This window comes from Colias eurytheme, chromosome 18 (genome assembly GCF_061535395.1).
Source record: "Colias eurytheme isolate Ceu_HAF_F1 chromosome 18, ilColEury1 Martin Lab GWU primary, whole genome shotgun sequence".
NCBI lineage: Eukaryota > Metazoa > Arthropoda > Insecta > Lepidoptera > Pieridae > Colias > Colias eurytheme.
In genome coordinates, this window is record NC_142997.1 from 10,187,044 (window position 1) to 10,213,417 (window position 26,374).

The following is a 26,374-nucleotide window of genomic DNA, read 5'->3' on the forward strand; positions in this document are numbered from 1 at the left end:
ATGATTATTTAGAGAGACAATATTTAACTATGGATCTCCAATCTACTTACGTCGTAATTTTTAAATTATTTTACTTAGAAAACACATCTGGTCCTTATTTCATATTTTAATTAACAATTCCATGGTTAAATAATGTTTACGGATAGATAATAATTTGTACATATTATAAACATAAACATTGTAAACGGGATTTGGGTTGTGTTTGTTAAATTAAATATTTAAATTGCACGGAATAACGAAGGACTTTTTGAGTGTCAAAGATTAATATTACGATAAGTTTCGTTGAAATTTAAAAACGATGGCGTGGTGAGATTTTATGTGTTTTTATTAAGAAAATGTTTCCCGGCAATTTAAATACTTAAAGTGTGATACCATTAAACCATAATATGCTTCTATGTTGAGAATTAATAAATCTGAATGTAGTAATTTGATGTTTTCTTCCAAACTATCTATGTAGAAGATTTTCTATAGAGAGCAAGTCTCGAGCGCTTGAAAAGATATAATTACGTAACGCCTGCCCATCTAGCTATGTGGGCGAGCATTTTAATTTTAAAATATGTATGTACCTATGTTCGCTTTTAAATCATAAAACTGGAATGGAATCTATATATTCCCTTGCGAGTCTGGATACAGTTGCAGTAAGTATAGGTATTAGGAATAAGATGATTTTACATTATACATATAAAGCTACATACTAGCACAGATAATATACCTCTAGATAAAATTGCAGGGCACAGAGCCCTGCAATTTTACCCGCATAGGCAGGAGCCTAGGCAGGACCGATAGGAATCGGTCGAATTTTTCAAACCGAACCTGTAATTCCTGAGATTGGCGCGTTTAACCAAACAAACAAACACTTTAATATGTATTAGTATAAATTCTTCTATTAAATAAAATAGCTGCTACACTTTTTTTAATTGTTGTGGTTTACCACCCGAGAAGTTATTTCGAGGCTTTTCCGGTAAAAATGACAATGCTCAACTTGTCGGCGAGAATTTGAACGCGCCAGTACCTACCTACCCTCGTAAGTCGTACCTACTCGTAAAGATCGACGTTTAGTTGGTGAATATTTACAATTGGCTTAAATTTCGTATGATGAGGTATCCGGATGTTTGTATTCCTAAATCCTACTTCTTTTAACTTATCTACTGATAACATTTTTAAATGAACACAAAAAATACTCGTTTTCTATCTATCTACAGAGAATAATATAATCATGAATTGATATATAAATAATTTATTAGGATAGTACTTACTTAGTTATTTTTAATAAATAATAAAAAGTTTACCCGGGGGCCGAGGCTAGGGCGACCAGCTAGTACGAAATAAAAAAAATATATATAAAGTACCATGTATTGTAGTGTGTGGGTCTGACTCAGAGCACAATGTTCTCTAGTCAACATTGAATTATTATTGTTGCATCAGTGGATGGTTTGTTTTATGAGAGAACAAATTATTATACTGTGTATACTGTCATTTCTGTAAGACTGTACCTCTTATTCTAATAACCTTTTAGGTAGGCTGTTATTTATTTGCATCGTACATAGACACAGTAGTGAATAAATTATTCTTTCTTTCTAAAATAAATTAGCCGATGTCCTATCTTCTTATGAATGTATATAGTCAAATCACGAAACACAATCTCTTCGCGGAAGGACTGGTTTATCTTAGGTTTGGCAAAACCCATAAGACAATCCTCGAAATACATTTGAATTCCGCACTTTGAATGAAGTCGGCAGCAGCTTCTCGGGCGTAGGCGAACGCAACATAGGCATCGCACACACATAAGACGCCTCAGCTAGACAACGACTGACGAAAATCGTTTATTATAAGGCCGAAATATTACATTTATTTGGGCTTTGACACTATGCCAGTCCTGAGGCTTGACCAGTTCAACCTACGATTTACTCGAGCTCCGGGGTTTGACTATAACATGGACATAAACATTTCTTTAAACTGATTCAATGATCAATTTACAAGGTAAGGAAGGTGGTCAAACTATTATTACATTATTTTACTAGCTGTTTTCCTCGGTTTTATCACTTTTACCCGCATAGCTCCGCCTTCTATTGGTCTTAGCGTGATAAAATATTATTCAAATCGGACCCGTGGTTCCTGAGATTAGCATCTTCAAGCAAACAAACTCTTCAGCTTTATAATTTTACATTAGTACCTATTATAGATATAAGTATCTGAAGAGGAAGAAGCGGTTGGTACCGCAGCTGTTGCAGTTTCAATAATATTTCATAGGATAGGTACTTTTTAGTGATACATTTTTTTTTAAGATTAGGTTCTTACTTCCTCATATTTCTAGGTTAGTTTCCTTTAGATTCATCGATTAAGAGCAGCAAGCCGGGTATGTACCTACGTTTGTCTTTATTAAATTATGTGCATAAGAATTGACACCGTCCTCAATACAAATCGAGGCTCAATGAGTCGCTATTATCGACTTTATTTAGTCCTTATGAAGTTGTTTTAAAACAAAGGTGAATCAGGGGACATAAACATAATATATAATGGTTTACATTTTCTGTTTTCAAACAATCTTTTCTTAACCTACATCTAGATAAATCTTTCGAACTATTAATGACTTTTAGAAATCAAATTTAAAATAAACGAGGAATTGTTAGAAATAAATACAAGATACCCAAAACAACTAGTACTTTTGACGAAGGACAGCAATAAGCAAATTCTTTTTGTTTGTGTCCTACATAAGATTTTCTCTAAAACAATTTTCACATTGGTATGTTTATGTATACCGGGTGTGCACCACAGAACAAATATGCTCTAGGGAGGTGTGCACATGCGATTATTCCGTAACTATTACAGATATCAAAAACTTTAAACTGATATTACTGTACTGGTATTCCAAAACGAGGATCTCATATCGAACATTTGCTTAGAATACAAAACGCTCCCATAGCGTTTCATGTAACATTTTTTGGATATTTCTCTTTTTATTTTTAAAAAGTTATTATTGTCATTTTACACATTAGGTGTAGTACTTTCAATATCAGTAAAATGTTTTATAATGAGTGTAGTAACGAGATAGAGGTAGGTAATACAATAAAACGCATCATAAAAATAACTATTTTATTAAGTAAAAAAACTTATCAATACATTCAAAATGGCACGACTGCAAATGACTGCCATTATACCTAATACTGCTACATATGTGTTACTTTAAATACCTAAGTTTATACAAAACTAAAGAATATGATAGAAAATGTTACAAAAAACTAAATAAACTGACATAAAATAAAAAATATAACCACCATCGTAACTTTTCGCAATTATATATGAAAATACACAATATATTTTATTAATTAATAGCTATTGTTTTGAAGTAGCAAAATATTCTAGATACATTCGTTATAAAATAAAAAGAAAACCTTACACTGAAAACTTCGTTTATTCCAAAATTGCGGTATATGACTCCAAATGTTAAAACTTGTTAGTTTTTAAATTTTTTTTGACCAATCTAGTCCGTTATGTACTATAACTAAAATATATTAGTACCTATATCTAATTTCTAAACAATTCATTATTTTATTAATTTTTCACTGTGGTTGTGTTATCTCAAAATGTAGGTACCCTATAGCATCATAAGTGAAAATCTATTAAAAACGAATAACATAAGTTTAACATACCAGTTGGCAGATGCTATATATATAATTCTAATTAAAAAAAAGACGTGTGGCACTCGGGGACTGCCGCGGTAAAGCTATTGCATGCTATGCCTTGAAGCCACACCTCCGTGCCCGTCGGAGTGGGGAGCGTGAGGTTTTTTCGTTACGGAATTTCTGGATTCGGTCCCCGCTCTCAAGGCCCGCGATAGAAGCTATGCAATAGCTTAAAATATTTTTAAGAAATTATATAAATGTCCATCAAATTGAGTCTTCATTATCTTAATTTTGACACAGGTTTGATTTTCGTGATATTTATGTACATATATGGATAATGTAATCTATATAGAACTAACTTGTTACCTAGGTAGTCATCAAATTAAAAAAAAAATCATATTTGTGTAGACACAACCCATCTAAAAAGGGTTTCTAATGTGTATAAGTCACTATTATTTATATATTTTAATCTGAATAACAGGCTCAAAATTCGACGGAAGTCATTAAAATATTCTGTATTATATATAATATAGAGTAATTTTTCGCAATTACACACACATTTCATTTCAATCAGATATATTTAAATACACGGTATTCTAAAAATTAGGTGGGGTTAGTTTTGTCATACATTAACTGTAGGCAGCATTTTTATTTACATGCCTCATAAATCTACTGATTTCAACGTCAATTAATATTTCTCAATTTCATTTGCAACTCGAACCGTCGATTTGTTCTGACGCCTTTGATTATTGTTCTATTCTCTTTCCTATTATCATTTCTCTTGTCTGTAAAAGATTTTTCCCTCATGATCGTTTGTTTCGCCATCTCTTTCCTCACTGTGGAGCCAGCAAGGGACGGCAATGCTGTTTGCCTTTTCAGCTCATTTTGCTTTACTGCCTTTGGTTTTAGAGTCGTGTTCGTCATATTCAAGAATGGATTGACGTCAGATTTTGTCGAAATCCTAAATATGTCAGGTTTAGTTGAGTTTAGGTCAATTTTAGTTGAGTTGAGGTCTGTTTTTGTTGAGTTGAGGTTTATTCTATTTGAGTTTATGTTCGTTTTAGTTGAGTTGAGGTTTATTTTGGTTGAGTTAATGTTAGATTTTGTTGAGATGTCAGTTTTAATGCCATTGATTGTCGAATTAGCGAACGGATTCACGTCGGAGTGCATCTTGAAGCCGAACCGCGTGTAGCCGGGGTTGAGTGACTCCAAAGTAAGCTGCGATTTCACTGGCGATGCCGTTTTCTTTGGTTTTGAATCTAGAAAAAAAAAAAACATAAATTAATTAATTTTTTTATCTTTTACATTACTAAGTAATATACATAAAGAAACCCACTATAATATACAAAAAAATACAATAAACATAGTTTATTAAACGGCCTTATCACCTAGCAGTGATATCTTCCAGGCAACCGAGGCGAAAGTTAACCACTTCAATAAAAATGTTTTTTGATTGAGCTGGTTGTAAGTATAGTGATTAATATACATTAAGGACCCACATTACTAGTAAATAACTATAATAACTGTTCATTTTTACGCAATTTGTCATACATTTTACTGGTAAAAGTGCCAATCGATTATACAAGCATGATTTTGATAAGAGTGACGTCATCATATGATTAGGGGAAGGTGAATATAATGCCAGTGTTTCGTTATTACAAAATGAAGTTGATAACAAAATTATAGAGAACTAGCTTTCCGCCCGCGGCTTCGCCCGCGTTTTCAAAGAAAAACCCGTTCCCGTAGGATTTCCGGGATAAAACCTATCCTATGTCCTTTCTCGGGTATCAAAATATCTCTACCTATACCAAATTTCATGCAAATTGGTTCAGTAGTTAAGGCGTGATTGAGTAACAGACAGACAGACAGAGTTACTTTCGCATTTATAATATTAAGTATGGACTATTAATTCTAGCACATAATAACATTTATGATTCACAACATAATCTAGGGATTTCGATATAACAATAAAGATAAACCGTTGTGACGATATTATGTATCTAGTTGGTAAGCCTTTTTTTAATAAATAAAGATTTTAACTAAATAACTATATACTTACTCTTTTTAAATATTATAATAAAATTTTTGGTTGCCAATTTATTGAAGAAGGCAAATAACTACACTAACCATGGACCAAGCATGAATGATTTTTTTTCAAAAATGGCAAACACTGTAATAAAATCCTTTTTGAGAGCAGAAGACGAAGCTAATACCATAATATTGCAGCACTCAGTAGTAAGTGTGTCTATTTTTTGTCGATTTATGTAAAATTGCGCAGTAAGCTAGTAAAAATAAATTTAAAAACATTACCTTTACGTATCGGACTGGCCAGTCTTCCCCCACTATTGCTAACGGCTAACATTCTTTTAGCCCGCTTTGCCTTCCGCTCCTGACACTCGTCCAGTGACTCCATCTTGCTGAACTGCTTTTGATGCAACGCTGCGAAGTTGGGCAGTTTAGTACGGGACGGCTTCTCTTTTGATTTCTGTGGTGTGTTCTTGGAGGGGGTGGCGTCTTGTAGTTTCGCTGAGGGTTAAAATTAGTTGTTACATTCATGATGTATGTGTATTAAAAGATATAATACAGTCAAAATCTGAAGGGACTACTCATATTGAGTCGTAAAAACCGACAGTTGTAACAACCGGATTTGAATTTTCTCCCTCTCTTTCCAAACGGTTAAAATTGTTGAGTGTGATACACTATATTCTTTTGCCAGGTAGCTTTGAAATAATACCTACGCAATTTTTCTTCGATATTGATTTGTTTTCTTTTTTGCGACATGTTACAATTTTCACAGTTAACTCAACAATATGTTTTGGTGTGCCTTGTGTGAAGATAAGTAACAAACTGACTTAAGAGATATGACGAAGCGGGCCTTCAGGCTAGGTACTGCATGCATGTGCTTTGTTTCTAAGAATTACAAAAGACCCTAAACTTTGATTACTTTTACGATAATAGCCATTGACTATTATACTGTGCCAGATGTGGATACAGTTACCTATTCAAATTGTTTACAATACAGCAGATCGCCATAAACGGTTTTGACTGTATTATATTTTGTTTATAAAAAAAATATTTTTTTAAGAATAATAATAGTTTGTGTTAATAGTCATACGAAATTATGTATATATTGTAATATTCATTTCTGTATTAATATCACAATTTATAATTTAATGTACACAATTTTTTTAGGATTTACTTTTGCTTTGAACAATAGGATAACAAATAAGAGCTTTATTGCATTATTTACAATGGGAATTAGAATAAATAATCAACTATATAATAATAATCACTATTAAATTTCTACTACAACATCTTTGTATAAGAGTCAAACTCCTAATCCTACAGTCCTAAATTACCTGAAGCACTAGTAGTCCTAGGTCGAGACAGTCTATCCACGGACTGCTGCAAATCATCGGCGAGTCTCTTCCGCTTCACGCTGACGTCATCTGCTTCGCTCTGCGTGTACGAGCGCTTGCGAGCTGATGGTGTTACGTCGGATACTGCAATATGTTACAGGAATTAATAGAGCAGATTCTAAACATTATTTTTTTACTAACAAGTCTTGTTGTCTAGAGGTGTGTAAGAAATACTAGTTGCATTTAAGTGTAAAATAAAATAAATGCCATGAACTACAATTACTTTTATATTACTGTTATGTTATTAGTAAGTTTTACTGTATCTACTTAAATATTGTACTTAAATTAATAAGAGGAAGAAAGTTTTATTCCTAAAAACATACTTGTTAGTTGTTGGATACTATAAGTTGTTTGTACAGTACAAAATTTTAATGTATTATAAAGAAAGAATAAACTATTATTATTTTATTATACCACATACTACTTTTTTTAAGAATTAACAAACTTAATAAAAACCACAATACTTACCACTTTCATTGAAAATGAAGCTCTTATTAGACCCTTTCAAGTTGGACTTAATAACCTTTCCCTTCATCTGGTTGATGATGACCGGATTGTTCACTGGGCTACAAAACATCACCTTTGTAGTTCTCGGCAAATCAATGAGGGACGATCTTCTGGACTTTTCTATAGATCTTGTTATGTTAAGCATACTCTTATCTTTGGAGGAACTTTTAGAAAACGGGAATGGAGTACGCCCTGGAGAAGCAACTGATGCTCGCTTAGATGGAGTCTTTTCTGCACTCTTTGCTATCGGGGAATTAGTTTCTTTCGTGAATGTTCCTTCACGTTTTAAAGGCGTATGTGGCGACACTTTTAACTGGCTTTTATCAGCTATTTCTTGTACTGGTGATGTTTTTACGAACAACTCTTCCATACTACTCTCAATAAGCAATGGAGTGGTATTCACAATATTGTCTCTCGAATCATCACTTATACTTATGCGGGAGTTCGACTTATCATCGGTCATATTGGATCTGTCCGAACTTAATAAAGATGACTTCTTTGAATTTGCACTTTCTTTTTCAAATGTTGTGTCTAAGACCACTTTTTCATTTGACTTCTCAAATGTTGAATTCAATGGATTCTGTCTCTCTTTATCAAATGTTGTATCCAATTTACTACACTCCTTTTCGAAGGTTGTGTTAAGTGCATTTTCTTGTTCATTACTTGTTTTCTTTTGAATGTCAGGGGTTTTATCATAAGTACTGTTTAAGCTTTTGATTGAACCGTTGGGTTTTTGTTTCTTGGAGCTATTCATTTCGTAAGAATTATTAAGTAATACAAGTGACGACTTCCTTTTATTTTTATTATTAACTTTCTCGATACTTGCCGATGTTGTAACAATAATTGGTATTTCGGTAATCTTATCAAATGTAGAATTCTGTGTGCTTGTCTTGCTAGTTAATTTTTCTTTCTCAAATGTACTGTTTAGAATTGTTTCAATTTGTTCAGTTTCCACAATATCTTTGCTAATTTTTGATTTCTTCTTTGTTTTTTTATCTTGATTGATTTCTACAATTTCTTCTGCTTGGATTGGTTCTTCACTCAGTGTGATTTCAACGGCATCTTTGTTTTCCGTATTAAATGATCTCTTTTTAGATTTTTTCTTCTTAATTTTTTTCTCTACATGATTTACACTTTTCTGTTCACTGTTGTTGATAATTATTTGATCAACTTCTTTTTCTTCTTCACACTGTTTTAAAGGTGAAATTTCTTTATCCACATGACATTCATTAAAAGGTTCCAATTGCTTAAGTGATGTTTCTCCTATTTCTTCCCTCAAATTATTAAGATCTTCCAAAGTACTGCCAGCAGCACTGTGAAATGAATCCACTGACATATTGCTTTTGTTTAAAGGCTCAACATTAACATTCACTTCCTCAATCATAGAAGACCTCTTCTTTTTCTTCTTTTTCGACACTTTATTTTTAGTTTTACCATTATCATTCTTACTTCCATCATCAGTAGATGAAACTTTTTTCTTTTTTTTAGATTTCTTGGTTACTTCCTGTGAAGTAATCTCATTGGAAGCAATTTCTTCTTCGACTTTCTTGGTGCGACGAGTTTGTCTTATTGGTTTCTTTTCAATATCAGAATCTGAAGCCAAGCCATTAATTTCTTGTAAAGTTGTCCGTTGCGGTTTATGCGTTAATTTAGTGGCCTCCGATGGACAACCATCGACGCTATCGACATCGTCTTCCGAAGGATACCGTACAAAATGTTTCTTCTTGATAACAGTTTCAACATTATCACAATTTTCTTTTTGTTTATTACGAGTCTTCCGTTTAGGCTTCAAAACTTCAGTTATTTTAATCTCTTCCTCAATTAACGAACTATGAATACCTAAAATATAAAATAAATTTCAGCGTTAAGTACGTACTTTTAACGTTTTATTATTAAATTGTTTATATTTAATACATACGTTTTCCAGAACGTGTAGACATTTTTATTTATAGTTATTCACGTTTTCATTAATAAATTATAACACTTCAACCTTAGAACTTCAACATAAACAGCAAACAAACGCAATTTTGATTTGAAATTGGCTTCATCCGTTTTATTTTTGATTTGAAAATTATTGATGTGCCGTTAACTTATTTGACAGTTTAGAGACGTGATAGATTATACAAAGACCGGTAAATTATTGAAAAGTCGGTTTTTCACTACGATTTTTTTGTTAGTATTTGGTATATTATAATAACTATATAACTGTAACTTTTAAAAAATTTGCACAAACACGACACCAAAAAAATAATATGAGGTAGATTGAAGATAAACTTTAATATTGAAAAGAAAGTAGAACTTGGCAATGAACACAAAATCTATATTTCAAAATTTACATTAACTCTTAAATATAAATATTATATTTAATAGCTGACAGAAATTGCTCAATTGTTCCTATTTTTTATTATTTATTTTTAAATAAAATGATTTACAAATAGGTAACGCAGGTAATTTAGGACATGCCTATGAACATCAACAAAATTAAATGTCATTAATTATCAATTGTCAAACGCAATCCAAGAATGTCAATAAACTTGAAAGGGTGCGTTAACGATTGTTCTGCTTTCTGCATATTTGTTACTCATCGATTAAACAATCCCGTGTACCGGTCACAAAGTCATTTTAGCTAATACAGCAATTCATATTTGTGCACCTTCTTAAAATTTGTGTTTATCGCAATATGGAATCGTCAAATACATAATTTGGTATTGTATGACTCAATATCAAATCGCATACTAAACAATGGAGCGGCTACATTTGCTGACTGCAATTATAGTAATTCTGTGCTTAAAAGATGCTTTTGCGGACCGCGGTGACTATATCGGCTGCTACAAACTATCCGACGACGTCCTCAATACACACACCGGGCAATCGGTCGATGTCTGCATTTCCGCGTGTGAACAAGTTTATTACAAATATGCACTCATCGGGAACGAATCAACATGCTTCTGTGGGAACTCCCCAGGTCAGTTCAAAATCGATTTAGACGCCTGTAACACGCCATGCCCTAAAAACGAAACGCAACATTGTGGTGGAGAAAATGTAGCAAGCATCTATGATACGGAAGTAATTATTCCTGGGCCACCTATGTCATTAGAGGTGTCGAATATTACTGAGTCCACAGTGAGAGTGCAGTGGACACCTCCTCAAGCCTATAGCCAAATAACTGGTTATGTAATACGAGCCATTATAATTGAAACTTATGCTGATTTCAACATACAACCTTTAGAATGGCGTGTACAAAATACTACTCTGAAAAGTGAACTTCCCAACTTACAACCTGGTTCTGTTTACAATATAAGCGTAGCAGCTATGAATTTTGAAGAGATTGGAGCAAATGTAACCGTACAGACTGAAACTTTGATCGGTACACCAGATCCAAGCCCTCCAGATATCAAAGTTATACAAAGACGTGGGGATGAAATGTTAGTACATGTTCCGGAAGCAAGAAATGTAAATGGGCCTGTCTCTATGTACAGAATCATAGTATCCATTGAACTGTATCAACAAGGCATAATAACTGAAAAGCTGGGAAACTATTCATATGCACAAGAACACGGCTTAACCTACTACATCACAGCTGAACTAGACCCTGATGATATTAAGAATGACTTTGTAATTGGAGATAGAACTACCTACAATGGTTTCTACAACGCTCCTTTGCCTCTCACTAATGAAATTGAGGTCTCCTTAGGTATTGTAAGTGAAAGAAATCATGTAAAGAAAGTAAGATATGCCGAGTCGACAAAAACAATTATTTTGAATATCAATGAGCCAGAAGTAGTCTCACCATTGGTTGTAGCTTTAGGAGCTGGGATTGCAATTGGAGTTGTCCTACTATTGATTGGATTAGGCCTCCTCATCATTTTAAGAAAGAGAATTCAGTTTGCTCGCTTACAAAGGGGCTCCCAGTCCATGCCTCTGAGCCTCAGTGAACCCTGTTTGGAAATAGAGAACTCTGGCTTTCTTATAGATGAAGAAGATAAAGTGGACTATTATAGCAATCTAAAGAGAAACCTTTGGAATATACCGAGAAACATAATTGATATTGATATATCAAATGTTGTATGCCTTGGTAGCTATGGCAAATTTATGAGAGGCTCTGTGCAACATCAGGGCAAAACGACTTTTGGGATCATTCAAGTAATATCTGACAGAGAGTTGGATAAATCTGACAAAAAGCTGATGCTACAAGAACTTGATTTACTGATAAAGTCCACGGAATGTGAAAATGTAATTGCCTTGATGGGTATTTGTGAAACCAATACCACACTATTTGTAGTGCTCCCAGACATTAAAGCTTACTTGAAAGACATGTTGCTGCACAGCCGGCACAGAGACCTCCAAAACAATAAATTTTGTCTCCTGTCTGAGAACAGACTTCTGCAAATTTGTGCAGCTGTTGCTAACGGAATGGAGTATTTGCACAGTAAGAAAATAGTGCATAAGAAGCTGAGTTGCCGTAACATTGGGATGGCTGCTAACGGGGTGGTGAAGGTGTCTGGGTTCGGTTTGTCCCACATGCGTCCACTGCACTCGTCGCCCGACTACACGCGCTGGACGTCTCACGAAATGTTGCGACAGACCCGTTTCATTCCTAAAGCAGACGTCTGGTCATTTGGCATCTTGATGTGGGAGATATTTACACTGGGCGCGACCCCGTACCATCACGTCGCTAATAATGATGTAGCCGTTCGTGTGCTGAGAGGCATGAGACCAACGCAGCCATCTTATGTCGGAGACGAGTTATTCCAGTTATGTTTACAATGTTGGCAAGTGGATCCTGATGAGCGACCAACATTTTCCAGCTTGCATAGTGAGCTGGTGCCGTTCACCGATGGGCCTGGCACGAGGAGCTTGAGTTTCACTCACTATAATGGATTTAACTATGAACCTCATGTACCAGAATATGAGATAAATCATCTAATCAGAGATAAATAATCATCATCATAGCAGAAGGCCTCTATCCACATTTCAGGCTACCTGAAGTGTGTACTGGCCTGTTAGCCAAATAAACACAACCAAACATTTTCTGTAACCTAATATGACACAATAGTTATAAGCTGGATATTGATGTATTTTTATATTTTGAGTTGTGATTTTGTAAGATCTGACAGTATTGTGATTTTATTGATTTTGTATAAGTATTTGTGTATGGCTAGACCAATTTTTTGACAATTCTCTTTTACACTTATTATGGAATCATTAATTTACTATTTTTTTTAATATAATATGTATACATTTTCATATAGGGATTATATGTATTAAGTATACCAGTTTAACCCAAAGAATTATCATAATATAATATCTAACTTGGCTTGTATATAGAGGAAATATAAATAAATCTTTGATGTTAAGACTTACTAGCTTACAAAAACTACTATATATATGTAGCTTGTATTTTTAAATGTATAAAATTGGTACATTATCTGTATTAATACAATAATTATATTCTCATTAGCCACGTAAATCAGATAATTGATGTATTCAAACATGATCTAACAATTATTATCTAAATATTGCATAGTTTAATATTATTAGTCTATAAATGTAGTATTATTTGAATGTACTTATTGGGCAGTTTTATGTTAGTAGAATGAACTCAATTACATATATGTTATTATATGATTAATATTAGTTTTGTGTTCAAGAAAACATAGATAAATATGGATTACATATTTTATTACATAGGTTCTATAATATGGTTAAGATGTAGAACAGACAAAATATATTTGTAAACTTTGTATTGTAATTATAGTTTAATAGCCCTTTAGAATCTCCCCTTTCTACCCTTTTTTTACAAAAAATTGCTTCCAATCATGAGACTAAGTTTTTATACAATTGTTTACATGTTTCACAATTAATTTTAAGATTTTATTATATTTTAAGGCATCTATGACTAAAATGGATCTTACAAGATGCTTACAAGCAAATTACTTGACATTCCTTTTTATTTTTTACTTATTTTTTTTAATTAGGTATAACTCCGTCCAATATCTGTCGTACAAACTGTGAATGAAATAAATTATTTAAAAAATGCACTTATTTTATTACCCTCACGTTATTTCGTCAAACTAACCACGTGGTGGCCTGCGGGCAAAGCATGTATTTTTATATGTAAGTAGGTTTACGGATGCTCCACGAGAGATGTGCTATGCAGCTATGCTACGAAAATGTAACAGCTGTGCTGTGAAACTGTGACCGTTTCTTCTGATGCTAAACTATGTAGCAAAGGCACACAACTTGCCGTTCGTCTGTTAGAACTCTTAGTTGAATTCGTTTCCACCAATGCTACATATGCTATATTATGCATCAGTGAATATAATTATTATTAGATAACAAACGCATCTACAGAAAGGTAAGCATAGCACATCTCTCTCTATCTCTCTGCACTCTTCTTTTTGGTGCATAAGTGATAAGGTACATCACTGACAAGTAAAATCAAAATCCGTTCAGTGGTTATCGCATGAAAGAGGAACAAACATCCATTAATATTAACGAACTTTATAATTCATTATACTAGTAGGTAAGAATAATTTGGCTATTGAAGATGCTTGTATCTTTTGTCGTGGTTTATGATACTTGATACTAAAGAAATATAAACCTCATGGTCATAAAATCTGGATCACGTTTCCATACCATTCCATTGTACAGTACCTATCTGCGTATTTTATTTTATAGGTAAACAGGATTTTAATAGATGCTATTTCATATTCTCTTCTGAATCCTGAATTCTATAAGTAACAATTAACATTAATGTGTGAAAGTGTTTTTGTCTCTCTTTTAAGTCGAAACAGCGATTTCACGATATTATGATTTATGTGTCTGTTAGCTCCTAATATTTAGAGATCGATATTCTGCATAAAAGCAATATAACTATTAACTAATTGGGACTTAATCAAGTAAATACTTTTCTCGGCTTATACAGGGCCTTAACGATAAAAAAAAAGAAATATGTAATATATTACAGATAAATATGTATGAAACGTCTACTACAGCTTGTTTCGTCCTTTCAAGGTGAGGCATTCTTTACTTATTCTACATAATATGACAAATGAACTTAAAAACTTGTGTACTATTCTAATAATAATTTTGGAACTGTGGGTCTGTGATATTGCTTTATATTCTGTGATTGCACAAAGGATAGCATTATCGCTATTCTGAGTATCTACTTAGACAGGCCCATGCCATGTTACAAAAAAATCACAAGTTATGTTTTGGTTATGTATGAGGTTATGATAAAAAAATGTTATGTCGTAGGTAACTTTTCCAATTGAAGTAGTATGATAATAATAATTATGTATATGGTTGTGTTTTTTAATCCTTTAAAATCCTTTGTTATATGTATGGTACTTCGTCTTAAAACTAAATGATTGTAGGGGTAATAATTAAAACAAGATTACATTTCTTTTGCATTTATTTAATGTTAATATAATAATTATAGACAATGTTCAAGGTACCCTTAAATTGGTTTCCAGCTTTAACACTAAGACATTGTAACCTTCATTGACCTCTTATCAACATCGCAAAACAATAAAATTATCAGAATACAACTAAATTATGTAACTTTGACTATAATAGCGAATTTAAAATTCAAAACATTGCATTCGAAACTTAACTATCTCGTAACATTTGCAGACCCGTTTCTAAACCAAGATAACAAAAAAATTAATAATATGCAATAAAAATATTATAATTCCTTCACTGAAAGTTTTCCGCAAACAATGATATTAACACATCATATACACAACGTCGAGCGGCGCGCGGCCGCTCACTATACATACTTATAATACGCAACAAGTACAATTCAATAGAATTAGTTTAACATATCAATCTCAACATGTGTAAAGGTTGATGAGACAACGACTGAACGGCGCTCGCTCTTGGTACGCTCCCTCGCTGCGTCCGGGCAACCTATCTCTCGCATGTCGGTGCTCTATCACACTATATTCAAAACTGCAAAGTCGTTTACGGGATTGTTTATGAGAGAACTAAATATTTTGAAAATATTTGAAATTAGTATATTTTCATTTAGAATCCGGCTCGAAGGACTAGCTCACGTGAGCAAGGATAGGATTTGCGCGGACGCAGCGGTCGCCCTTCCGGCTGTGCGAGCGAGAGTACCGCGCGATTCGCTCGCGGCGTTTGATCGCGGCCCACGCCGCATGAAACGATATAATTTTAATGACAATTAAACAATTAATATATTACAATGACTCCGCCCTCGCGAGAGACGATACCGCCCGCGGCAAGTTGTGACAGGTACGCGTAATTCAATGGAAACATTCGAAACGTGTCACTTACAATATAATTTATAAATTAATTTAAGATTAGCCGATAGACTCACAACGTGCGGCGCGCGCTACGGCTCCGCGGGGGCGAAGCTCCCGATCGGGACGCGTTCGTGACGATGACGCGAGAGTTGATTCCTCAGTCTTTAATAAATTGATGACAATGAGCAAGGAGACGCAAATGAAAATGTTATGCAATTATATACAGAAAAGTCGCGAACGTCGCGAGGCCGCGGGCGAATCGCGTCGACGGCGAGCGGTGCTGCAATGACGTCATAATGTTGAGTTCGTACACAGCCAAATTCCTATACACAGTATCGAACCTCACTAGCCTAGCGCACCCGACGGCTGCCTTCCTATACCCAACTATCGCTACTTATATATTAATTACGATAAACCACTCTATCAACAAATTCAACAACATTTAGCTATTAAAATTAAAAGGGGGATGAGAAACGCGGAGCGCGGAGTTCCGGCCGGCCGCGGCTGAACAGCGCCGGCCGGAGAGCCGCCGTAATGCCACCCGTCCCGGCTCAATACGCCTACTACGGTATAATTTATTATGAAGAATGATAACTAGCTACCTTAGCCTATAACATCGAATATCCTAACCGTAACGGCGGTCCTAAGGGTGCGGGGTGCGGGGTGCGGATAAAAACGAGGGAGAGATTTGGTAACGCTCGATAAAACTAACTAACGCTACTATATATGGGGCACAACCTGTCTAGACAAATGTTCGATCGCATATCCTTCTATTGCTGGAAACACTCGACGAATCGAGACTCGGCTGCCATGATGTCTTAACTCACACTAGAAGATGAAACTTGCCGGAAAGTACTTATCACGGAATATTATGGCGACATCACGTGCTATCGAGCTCAAAAGAGCCCGTATCGGGACCATTACACCTAATACGCTAAAGAGGACACACGTCGAGTGTGATAAAATGGAAAAGTCGCAAGCTACCGAGATACTTCTAGCCCTAGAGAGAGAGAGGTGGAAAGTCGGATGCGGTGCGGCTACGAGCTACGGCACGAGGCGCGAAGTCAGTATCACAGAAACAGTTTAACCCTTGTATTGCGACGCCGAGACGTCCCGCTATTATTTATTATCTCTCCACACGATAAAATTTTCAGATACCGCCCTAAGAATCGATCATTAATTATATACTCTCAAATATTGTAACAATTTTATAACAACAACATTTCTGAGTTTAATAATATTTATACATTTTCCGATAACTAACTACGCAAAATGTCAAAACGTTATTTACGAAGACGACGTCTAACGCTATCGCGGGTGACTCTAGAGAACCTACGAGACGGCACAAACCTTGACAGTGACCACTATAACTATTAACGAGGATATAGGATGCGATTTCGATGTACGAGACAGAAGATGGAATGTGCGCCGGTTGCGTCGGCGGAACCAGGCAAAGAGCGAGTCGACGAGAAGAGAGAAGAGTTCAGAAGGAGTTCGGCAACGCGTCCGGAACGCGACAACTTGCGACACACCGCCAACTATTTCACTAAGACCCCGATTGTGAAGCCCTCGGATCATGCCACTTGCGGAATATCGAACGAATAAGCGGTTTCGTAATGTTAGATTTTCGAATAATTGACGTAATCTTACAAGTATATCTAAACGAAGTAAATTGAGCTTGTAGAATCGACTTCAGGCAAACGCGGTGCGAGGCTCTCGCCAGCGCCCTACGGGTCCGGCACGATCGCGACTTGGCTCTGACTTGCTTTTAAATCAAACGACACGTTACAACTCAAATCGGATAAAACAATAGGATTCATAACGTCAATTTTAAAGTAAAATCGGTTAAAGGTTCGAAACGGCGGAAAGGGTCGCGACCATGCGTAACCAATATAATTGACAAGTTATCCACAACTACCCCCAATTAAGTTAAAAGTACAGTAGAGATGAGAAAAATCGAAACACCAGATTAGAACGAACAGCATTACCTATATTACGATACCTAAACTAAGTATTAGAATGCAACTACGGCGCTCGGTACCTACATAACACACGTATATAACAATAGTTCTCGAATGTCGTTGGACAGTTCAACTTACAACATATCGATTATAATTATATCGGAAGAGTCGCGGCTGCGATTCGATTAAAATATTGAATTAGATCAGAGATATACTCTCAATTCCTTTCCTTAAACACTATAGTAGAATAACATCTGCCGATTCGTATATAAACGGTTTACACTTTCATATATTTTGTACTTATATACCATCTTATTATGCGCGGCCGGTGTCGCGGGTAACGCTAACTCTTAGAGCTCTGTACTAGCGATGGCACTTGTGAGGTAAACGAACGACTTAACTACGTGACCCCCCCTACCCCCCCGGTGACCCCCCTAACCCCCCCCCCCCCCCGCGGTCGCACACACCGAGTACCTTGACAAAGTCGACGCGCAATCACAGCTTATTATTGTTTATCTACGGAGACAGGCCTCGGCTGACCGCCCTAAAATAACACCTCATTAACTGTAAATAATATTTCAATATTGTCCTCTTCGAATATATAGAAATCTGCATTAAAACCTTTAAATATATTCATCTACTATTATTGGACATGAATTTGTTATATATTGTACTTACTTTAAGACAATTTAGACCGACGAGACTGCGCTCACTAAGCGACGAAAATTAAAAAATAAAATAAAAATAAAAACGAAATCGATATTAATTATAAACATATAAAAAAATAAAGATCTTTGAACCGCGAGTTCGGAATGAAAATTCAGCTAGATTCATCACGCGTTCCGTCAATGTGTAAAAAATAATAACCATTAATTATTAATAATAATAATAAACGTCGACAATTATATTATTGCATTGCACATTAATTTAAATATATAATATTATGTATCTATTAATTAATATTTTTCATTAACGTCGAAGAAATTAAAATTACCAACTTTGGTTAAACTATAAATACGCGACGTATCTAGTCCCGCGCGGAGAGTCGTCTCCGACTACCGTCGAATATATTAACAAAATATAACTTATCAATGGTAACATTTACAATGAAAAACTCCGAAAGTGAACGAACGAACGATTTAAAAATATAAAAATGTGCATGGAATAGGAATTATAAGTGATAACCGCGCCAGTAGAGGGGTTGGCGACCCCTGCACCGGCGCGACAATGGGAGATATCACAATGTCAACTCGTCAACAATACGCCCGCTATGCGGACACTTTAAAACATAAAATATAGCAAACTTTCAACACTAAAATATTATAGTACATGCGTAAAATCAGTATACATAAATCTATTATATCTATGTGTAAATATATGTCGATGCGGGCCGAGCGCGACGGACTGGGCTTCGGCGATTTTCATTTATTTTATATTAGGTATCTGTATTGTCAAATTAGGTATCTAAAGAGACAAAGAAAAGACAACACAAAAAATCGTCGACACGACACAATATCGCGTCGCATCGCGCCCGGGTCGCATCGAGAGCTGCGTGAAAGTCGGTAAGTGTAAACGATAAACTAGAGTCAGGTAACTTGCGCCACTCGGCTGGCTCAGCGTGACTAGAACGGCGTTGTGGAGCTAACCCCCCCTACCCCCTCCCCATCTCTTAACCCCCCCCCCTCCCCCTACACGCTAACGCACGCGCACGCGACACCACAGGTCATATACACTTCAACAATATCTAAAACTAGACAGCGTTCACATTAATTTTATCCTCACATTATAATATCTAAGTGCAATTTTTAAACAAAAACAATATTATAACAGATGACGGTAGTTTACAATAAACAGTGCCGCAATTGTACGCATTCGTATTTTATTTACATAATAATTAGATTTATTATAATATACCCGACTGATCCTTAAACGAAACTTAATAAACTCAATAATGTTTGAAAATTATGTGTCGTTTAAGAAACAGTCGCGGCATAGGGCAAGAATATAATTTATAACATTATTACATTTCAATGACATAACAAACAATTAGATTTATCGATTCAACATTTCTAAATATTGCACATTCATTATTACTTGATAAATATTCATTTCCATAAATACGGACTCGTCAACTACAGTAAATTGAAAATTTAATTATCTCAATATTTATTTCTGTCAATTTAACAAACGGATTTAGGAACCTTTGTTTAAATAATATTAACATTACAACAATTTAATTATATTGCATATTATTCCGTATTTATGAAACCAAAGATATAATATTGTACATTTTAAATTTAACAAACAACAAGACCTGTAGCAATCAAACAATATTGCACACGATATTATCTTTAATGCTTTAATTTATTTAAGGGTGAGGTCCCGTGTGAGGGGGTGGCTGTCCCTTAAATCCAATTTCCATTAAACTATCACTTCCCTTTAAGCAGGTCCCAGTTCTGAGCCTTAACACGAAACCACCTTACTTGTATTTACAACTTATTTTTAGCCACACAATTCGTGAGCTTTTTTAAGACGAATTTATTCTTGAAACTTCCCATTATTTTTAGCCTTAACATCGCTCTCAATTAATATATATTATGCCTTTTTTATAATTCCTTATTTGGGTTAATTTCCATAATTATCAATACGGTATTACTTAACGAGAAACAAGTACCAGTCCTCAACAAGTCACATAGTTCCAAAACGGAATTTTCACTTAGCATTAACCCATTTCTATACTTTACTTCACTTTCCCCTTACAACCTTATCTTGAAACTTTCCCTAATCTGGTACCACTTCTATACCTTAAAATGGAACACCTTAACACGGTCCACCTTTAAAATCTATCCAACTTCGCCTTAACACGGTACTATGCCTTATCCCTATCACGAACTTCCCCTAGGTCGATGGTACTGCAATATACAGTGGAACTGCAGTAACCTGACTGGCTCATTACTGTTTTCTAACCAATTAATCTGATCAGCAGTCCCCAAAAACGTGTCTTTGAATATCTCTATTATGGAGCAAGGTCAGAAAAAGTTCAGTCGTATGTATTGACATTACCACTGCATTTTTCCTGAACTATCAACTACATCAGAAATCCTGCCAACACTAAGACACCGCTTCCCTTTCCTTAACTTCAAGATAAGCAATCCTGCCAATGTCAACAAAGAGCTTTTCCCCAACTATTCTCCTAGTACTGCAAAACCTCCCCTTTAACTATGTTATCAGTAGTGTTCTTCCCCTGGCAGCTTCCCCCTCACACTCCCCCCCCCCTTGCGGTACGCGTGCGCGTGCCCCCCCTCCCCCCCGCACTACTGCATGAGCGTGGAGATGGCGTTGTGGCGCGTGCGCTTGAGCTCCTCCTCCTGGATCTTCTGCTCGATGAGGAAGTGCGCGGAGGAGATGGCCTGGTGGGAGCCGCTGATGGTGACGATGCGGTTGCGCGTGCCCGGCGCGAACGTGCCTTTCTTGCTGATCTGGATGTTGGCGCCCGACATCTGTTGGATCTCCACGAGACTGCGCCCCCCGGGACCTGGAATGTGATTAGCTCATAAGGTCACGTGCGGTTGGAACTAAACCGAGATTCGCGAGAAATCTAGAAATCAATACATTCAATTTCAATAAAACAGTAATAATATGCACAGTTAAAATTATAATACGACGTCCTGTATTAATAAATACTTACGTCATTAAAGCCTTTATTAAAAGTAAAATTTACTAATGCTCAAAATTGAATATTAGTTAAACTAGTTCAAAATGTCATTTGCAGTTAACATCTATCATACATTTATTAAAATGTTATAATATGTAATTTATTCATTGTCGAACGGAATTTAAAACTGCACCATCTTGCATTACACACACATATTACATTATTATTATTTTACACGTATGTCTGTCTATCAGTCGACTCACCCAGTATAGCGCCGACGATGACCTCAGCGATCTCGACGTTCTTCGAGTCCTTGCCGCCCGCGTCCGCCGGCGTGGGGCTCTTGGACAGCGGCAGCAGCGACGCGGACGGGAAGCCGCCCGCCCCCACCCCGCCCACCCCGCCCACGCCGCCCGACAGCGAGATCGGCGCCACCGCTACGGGCAAGCGCATTACTCGCGAGACGCTCTAACCTCCCCTGCTCCCCTCCCCGCACCCCCTCTTGCCCCCTCCACCCCCCCGCCCCCCGCCACGCTCCGCCGCGCCGTTTACATTAGAACGTTTCGCGCTGTTGCGACAGAGAGCACGGTTAGCGCGAAGCCCCCCGCCCACCGGCCCACAGCGCTCGGACCCCCCCCGCCCCCCGCCCCGACCGCGCCAGCCAATTGTTTGTGCCCCGGAGCGTCGCTCGGACCGTGTCCGGGCATGTTTGATGGTAAGAAACGCAGCGAAACACCCCATTTTTTAGCTCCAAACCATCAAATATGCCCAAAATATTTGCAATATCAAATGTACAACGGTCACACAATTTAGAATTGGGCAATGCTAATGCACTCGTCGAAAAGTAAAAAACAAAATAATAAACAACAATATTAAGTGCTTGCGTGTTATAATGACATCTACGGTGAGAGCTAATGAGGAACAGAAATAGATCGCAACATAATGTCCATTAGCAGAACCCAAAAGATAATTTCGAGTCGAGAATTTAGTCATGAACAGGGATTCGCTAAGGAATCCTGGTAGCGCTGTGTTACGGCTCAACAAGGGAATGTGGATAACTTGGATCTCAAAAGGAAGCGTAATACTCGAAACCATTGCAAAAATAATACTTCAATTCAAATGAAAGACGACTGACAGATTTAAAGCAATGATATATGTTAACTGATAAAATAGATATAAGCAATGATAACTGTATATTTGCGGCAGTAATTTAAACTTTTTATAAATACAAAAAAGTGTTCATTTCGAATATTAGTTCCTTTCAATACGCCAAATTATGGCCTAAGTGCCATGGACATGCATAAAAAATATAAATGATAATTTTTCCAAAGTCTGTTACATCATCGTCATCATCATGATTCCATAAATCAAGAAAAGTTAGACCAATTTTCGTTTGAAATGACACATTTTCAAGTTCCAGAGAATGCTTTAACTTTTTAGGAACACACGTAATGTACCTAGATTTATACCCAGATTATTATTAAGCAACCCATGATATACGCAATAGCAGGGAATCGAACCCAGTTCATCATCTCTGAAATCCATTGCTATGGCAAAAAAACAAAATATAATGTCTACATAATTTTTCAGTCCATGGCACATTAGGAGTTAATGTTAAGCTATGATGGATAAAGTGAGAAATAAATCCATTTAAAATATAATAATTATCATTAAAAAATAAACTTATGGAATGGTTCTAACTTCTAATGTAATTAAAAAAAATATATTTGTAAACAAGATTTAAATTATAATATGAGATATACGTAAGTGAAGTGTTGATGTTAAAGTGACGGAGGCCATATTTGCTGTATTATATTATGTATTTTCTTATTAAGTGTCAAATTAAAGTTTTTATTTTGTATAAGAGGTGTGATCAAACGAAATAAATTGAAAATTGTCGGTAATTTGAATGTGCAGTGTGAATGAGGAGTGCGTTATGTCAGCGAGGCCAGTAGTTTATTTTGTGTAACTGTATAAAGTGCGTTGCATTACCGAGATGCGAATATTAGGAGCCTAACATGTGTATTATATGTATTAATTGATGACAAGTATCAATGTAAGTGCACTTCGGTCTGTGTTCGTCCTGTAAGCGAGATCACATCGCTCAAATAAAGTTTGTGTCAACGTGACATATCACATGGCTATTATGTGTTGTGTGCGTTATGTTAGCGAGATTACCTCACCAGTATACATATAGTGTAACTGAGTGCGTTGTGGTAGCAAGACCTCGCCCTTGTACAGTGTCAGTTAGCACTATATGTGTGTATAGTATGTATAGTGTGTATCTGTATATATAGTGTCGTGTACGTTACACCAGCGCGTCCACTCACCGAGCGACACCTGCGACAGCGGCCCGAACACCGCCGGCGAGTCCTGCGCGGACAGCGGGAAGTACGCTGCCGATAGTGGTGCTGGGTGCGGTAGTGCTGGAGGTAGGGCCAGCCCTAGCACACCGTGCTTCACTAGGAGCGATAGGGCTGCCCCGATTTCTGATATTCCCGCTTCGGAATAGCCCGCTTGGCGGAGTGCCACCTGTACACAAACGTGATTAAATAAAGTTTACATGTATTTCACACACATATATTATATATACAATTAAATTGAACAATACTGAACATGCACGTGGTCATGCTTAAGTTAAACAAATGATAGCGTATTTATACTTAAATTGAATGATGCCAGAATTACGTTTGTTTGAACGCGTTAATATCAGGAACTACTGGTCCGATTTGAAAAATTCTTTCTGTGTTAGATAGCCCCCCATCTATCGAGGAAAGCTATCCTACTAATATTATAAATGCGAAAGTTTGTGAGAATGTGTGTGTGTTTGTTACTCTTTCACGCAAATACTACTGGACCGATTACAATGAAATTTAGCACACACATAGAGGGTAACTTGGATTAACACATAGGATAGGTTTTATCCCGGAAATTACTTTAAGTCAATTTGATTAATGTTGTCAATCTTCGTTGCGTATCATCCTTGCAGAAAAATGTGGACCATTTATATGGTGATCGTGTGGGGTGAGGTAAGTGTTTAATTTTGGCGGGAGGCGGAGTGTGTCCGTTCTGTAGCTAGCTACTATTCTATGGCTTAGTGTTAATGTGCGCACCTTGATGTGGTCGAGCGTGTGCTGCGTGAGCGGCGAGGGCGGCGGCGTGCCGGGCGGCGCCAGCGACAGCTGCAGCGACAGCGCGCCCAGCCCGCTGCCGTTCACCAGCACGCCGCCCACCGCGCCCACGCCGCCCACCGCGCCCACGCCTGCCACCCCGCCGCCCAGCGCGTGGCTCTGCAATAACAATACATACATTATACATATGTGTCAATACAAAATTTTGTGAGGGTAGATGTAAGTTAGTTACTATGGTATGAGTGTGAATTTGTGAGGGTAGATGTATGTTTGTTATCATGGTGTGAGTGTGAAGTTAGCGAAAGTAAAATCTGGAGGTAACGTGGTAATATGGAATGCAATTGAATGAAAAATGTTGAAATACTTGCAATTATGATGTTTTTGACGTGACAACGTCTTATAATTCGATTGAGCCGGCTGCACGCACGATAAAACATGATCATGCTTCGTTACCTCGCTCTGAGGTGTTCCATGTAAGGCTTGAAGTGCAAGCGAGAGCGCGGAACAAGCGACAAAGAAGCACAATCGGACGTTATCACGTTCAACTTACGTCAGTAAACCGACTTTACAGACAACCAAATTTTTTTTTATATACATTGATGTGTATGTAAGATGCAGGGTGAAAAGGTCAGTGACAATATCGCAATATAAAAAAATAAACTGAAAATTATGACCGTTAATTTCCATGACAACCTATACTGACAAGATGAAGATCCAGCCCTTAATAAGTGACGTCACCATCAAAAATACTTCTAAAACTTGCATTTTAACGTGTTAAATTTGAGTTTTGTGTGTCATATAACAATTTAGCCCCCCAGCCAATGCCCCTGTGTCACCTCGGTCACCTCAGAGCTGGCGACGGCGTAGGGCGAGCCGGTCGGGTTGTAGTTGGCGACGGGCCCGGCCACGTCCGCGTACGACACGTTCGGGCACGAGCCCGACTGCGGGTCGTCCACCACCTTCTGCAGGATCATCAGGCACGCCTTCTTGTTGTTGTCCTTCTCGCCTGATTAAATACAGAATTAATTAGCAACAAAGTTTGTGCAGTTTGTTAAATTTCAAAGGAAAGAAAAAAAAAAACGATTAAAATCCACATAGAAAGCCATTTACACAAGGTTTTTTTTTATGCTAAATAGATTATTTTTATCTATCAGGTATTCCTATAACGAGTGTGCTCATTCGATTGACAGTTACATAACTTCTGTAAAACAATACAAAAAAAGTCAATGTTTAAATGAATTAAGGAATATTGATCTAAGATCCGAATATAGGTCGACCTGTACCGGCGTGATAATAAAATGAGACAAATTTTATAATAAATGTAGTCTAGTAAAAAATCTATTAAAGATGGGTTGACTGAAAAAATCCTGGACAGGACATTTTAATTAATTTTTAAAAAATATTTTTTTAATTAATTGCAGAACTTATCAAGATAATAAAAAACATTATAATAGACTTGAAGTATGAAACCTACAGAATGTGCAGTCATAGGGTTTTCTAATATTTACCTGGATAAACTGCTAGGTAGGCAGGTATAAACAAGCATATCCGTACCAGTTACTTTCACTTGATGGGATGATAGAAAAAAAAATATATCAGCATGATCGCTGTTTTATAACAAAATTGTTTATTGTCTCAACACTGCATAATTAAAAAAATTAAAAGATTTTTTTAATAATTAACTAAAAATATCCTGTCCAGGATTTTTTCAGTCAACCCATCTTTAATAGGTTTTTTAATAGACTACATTTACATATTATAAAATTGGTCTCATTCTATTATCACGCCGGTGCAGGTCGACCTAT

The 26,374-nt window shown here is 36.4% G+C and overlaps 3 protein-coding genes across 5 annotated transcripts in view; 1 reads left to right on the forward strand and 2 right to left on the reverse strand.

Moving 5' to 3' along the window:
* Window positions 1-4,018: 4,018 nt before the first annotated feature.
* Window positions 4,019-9,554, reverse strand: LOC149900910 (uncharacterized). The gene is made up of 5 exons (XM_090112578.1): window positions 9,468-9,554; window positions 7,511-9,388; window positions 6,983-7,126; window positions 5,934-6,149; window positions 4,019-4,882 (listed from the first exon to the last, which is right to left on the reverse strand). Exons 1-5 carry the CDS (start codon window positions 9,487-9,489, stop codon window positions 4,308-4,310), a joined length of 2,835 nt encoding a protein of 944 aa, XP_089968704.1. The 5' UTR covers window positions 9,490-9,554; the 3' UTR covers window positions 4,019-4,307.
* A 511-nt stretch (window positions 9,555-10,065) lies between these two features.
* LOC149900911 (putative inactive tyrosine-protein kinase Wsck) lies at window positions 10,066-12,490 on the forward strand. The gene has a single exon (XM_090112683.1). The coding sequence runs from the start codon at window positions 10,292-10,294 to the stop codon at window positions 12,488-12,490; it is 2,199 nt and encodes a 732-aa protein (XP_089968809.1). The 5' UTR covers window positions 10,066-10,291.
* Window positions 12,491-21,066: 8,576 nt separating this feature from the next.
* The window catches only part of ps (RNA-binding protein Nova-1-like protein passilla), a 59,778-nt gene continuing 54,470 nt past the window's right edge, over window positions 21,067-26,374 (reverse strand). For 2 of the 3 annotated variants that reach the window (XM_090112419.1, XM_090112420.1), the window contains 5 exons: window positions 25,415-25,575; window positions 24,552-24,728; window positions 23,769-23,970; window positions 21,702-21,875; window positions 21,067-21,318 (listed from right to left, as the gene is read on the reverse strand). In XM_090112419.1, coding sequence (XP_089968545.1) covers window positions 21,098-21,318; window positions 21,702-21,875; window positions 23,769-23,970; window positions 24,552-24,728; window positions 25,415-25,575 — 935 coding nt within the window. In that variant the 3' untranslated portion in view covers window positions 21,067-21,097. Of the gene's footprint in view, window positions 21,319-21,701; window positions 21,876-23,768; window positions 23,971-24,551; window positions 24,729-25,405; window positions 25,576-26,374 lie in introns of all 3 variants that reach the window. The other variant, XM_090112418.1, reaches the window with a different exon arrangement.

Coding starts and splice junctions, on each gene's coding strand:
- LOC149900911 (XM_090112683.1), top strand. CDS start 10,292: ATGGAGCGGCTACATTTGCTGACTGCAATTATAGTAATTCTGTGCTTA.
- LOC149900910 (XM_090112578.1), bottom strand. CDS start 9,489: ATGTCTACACGTTCTGGAAAAC. Junction 9,389..9,467: donor GTCTACACGTTCTGGAAAAC/GTATGTATTAAA, acceptor TTTATATTTTAG/GTATTCATAGTTCGTTAATT. Junction 4,883..5,933: donor GGCCAGTCCGATACGTAAAG/GTAATGTTTTTA, acceptor TTTTTTTTCTAG/ATTCAAAACCAAAGAAAACG.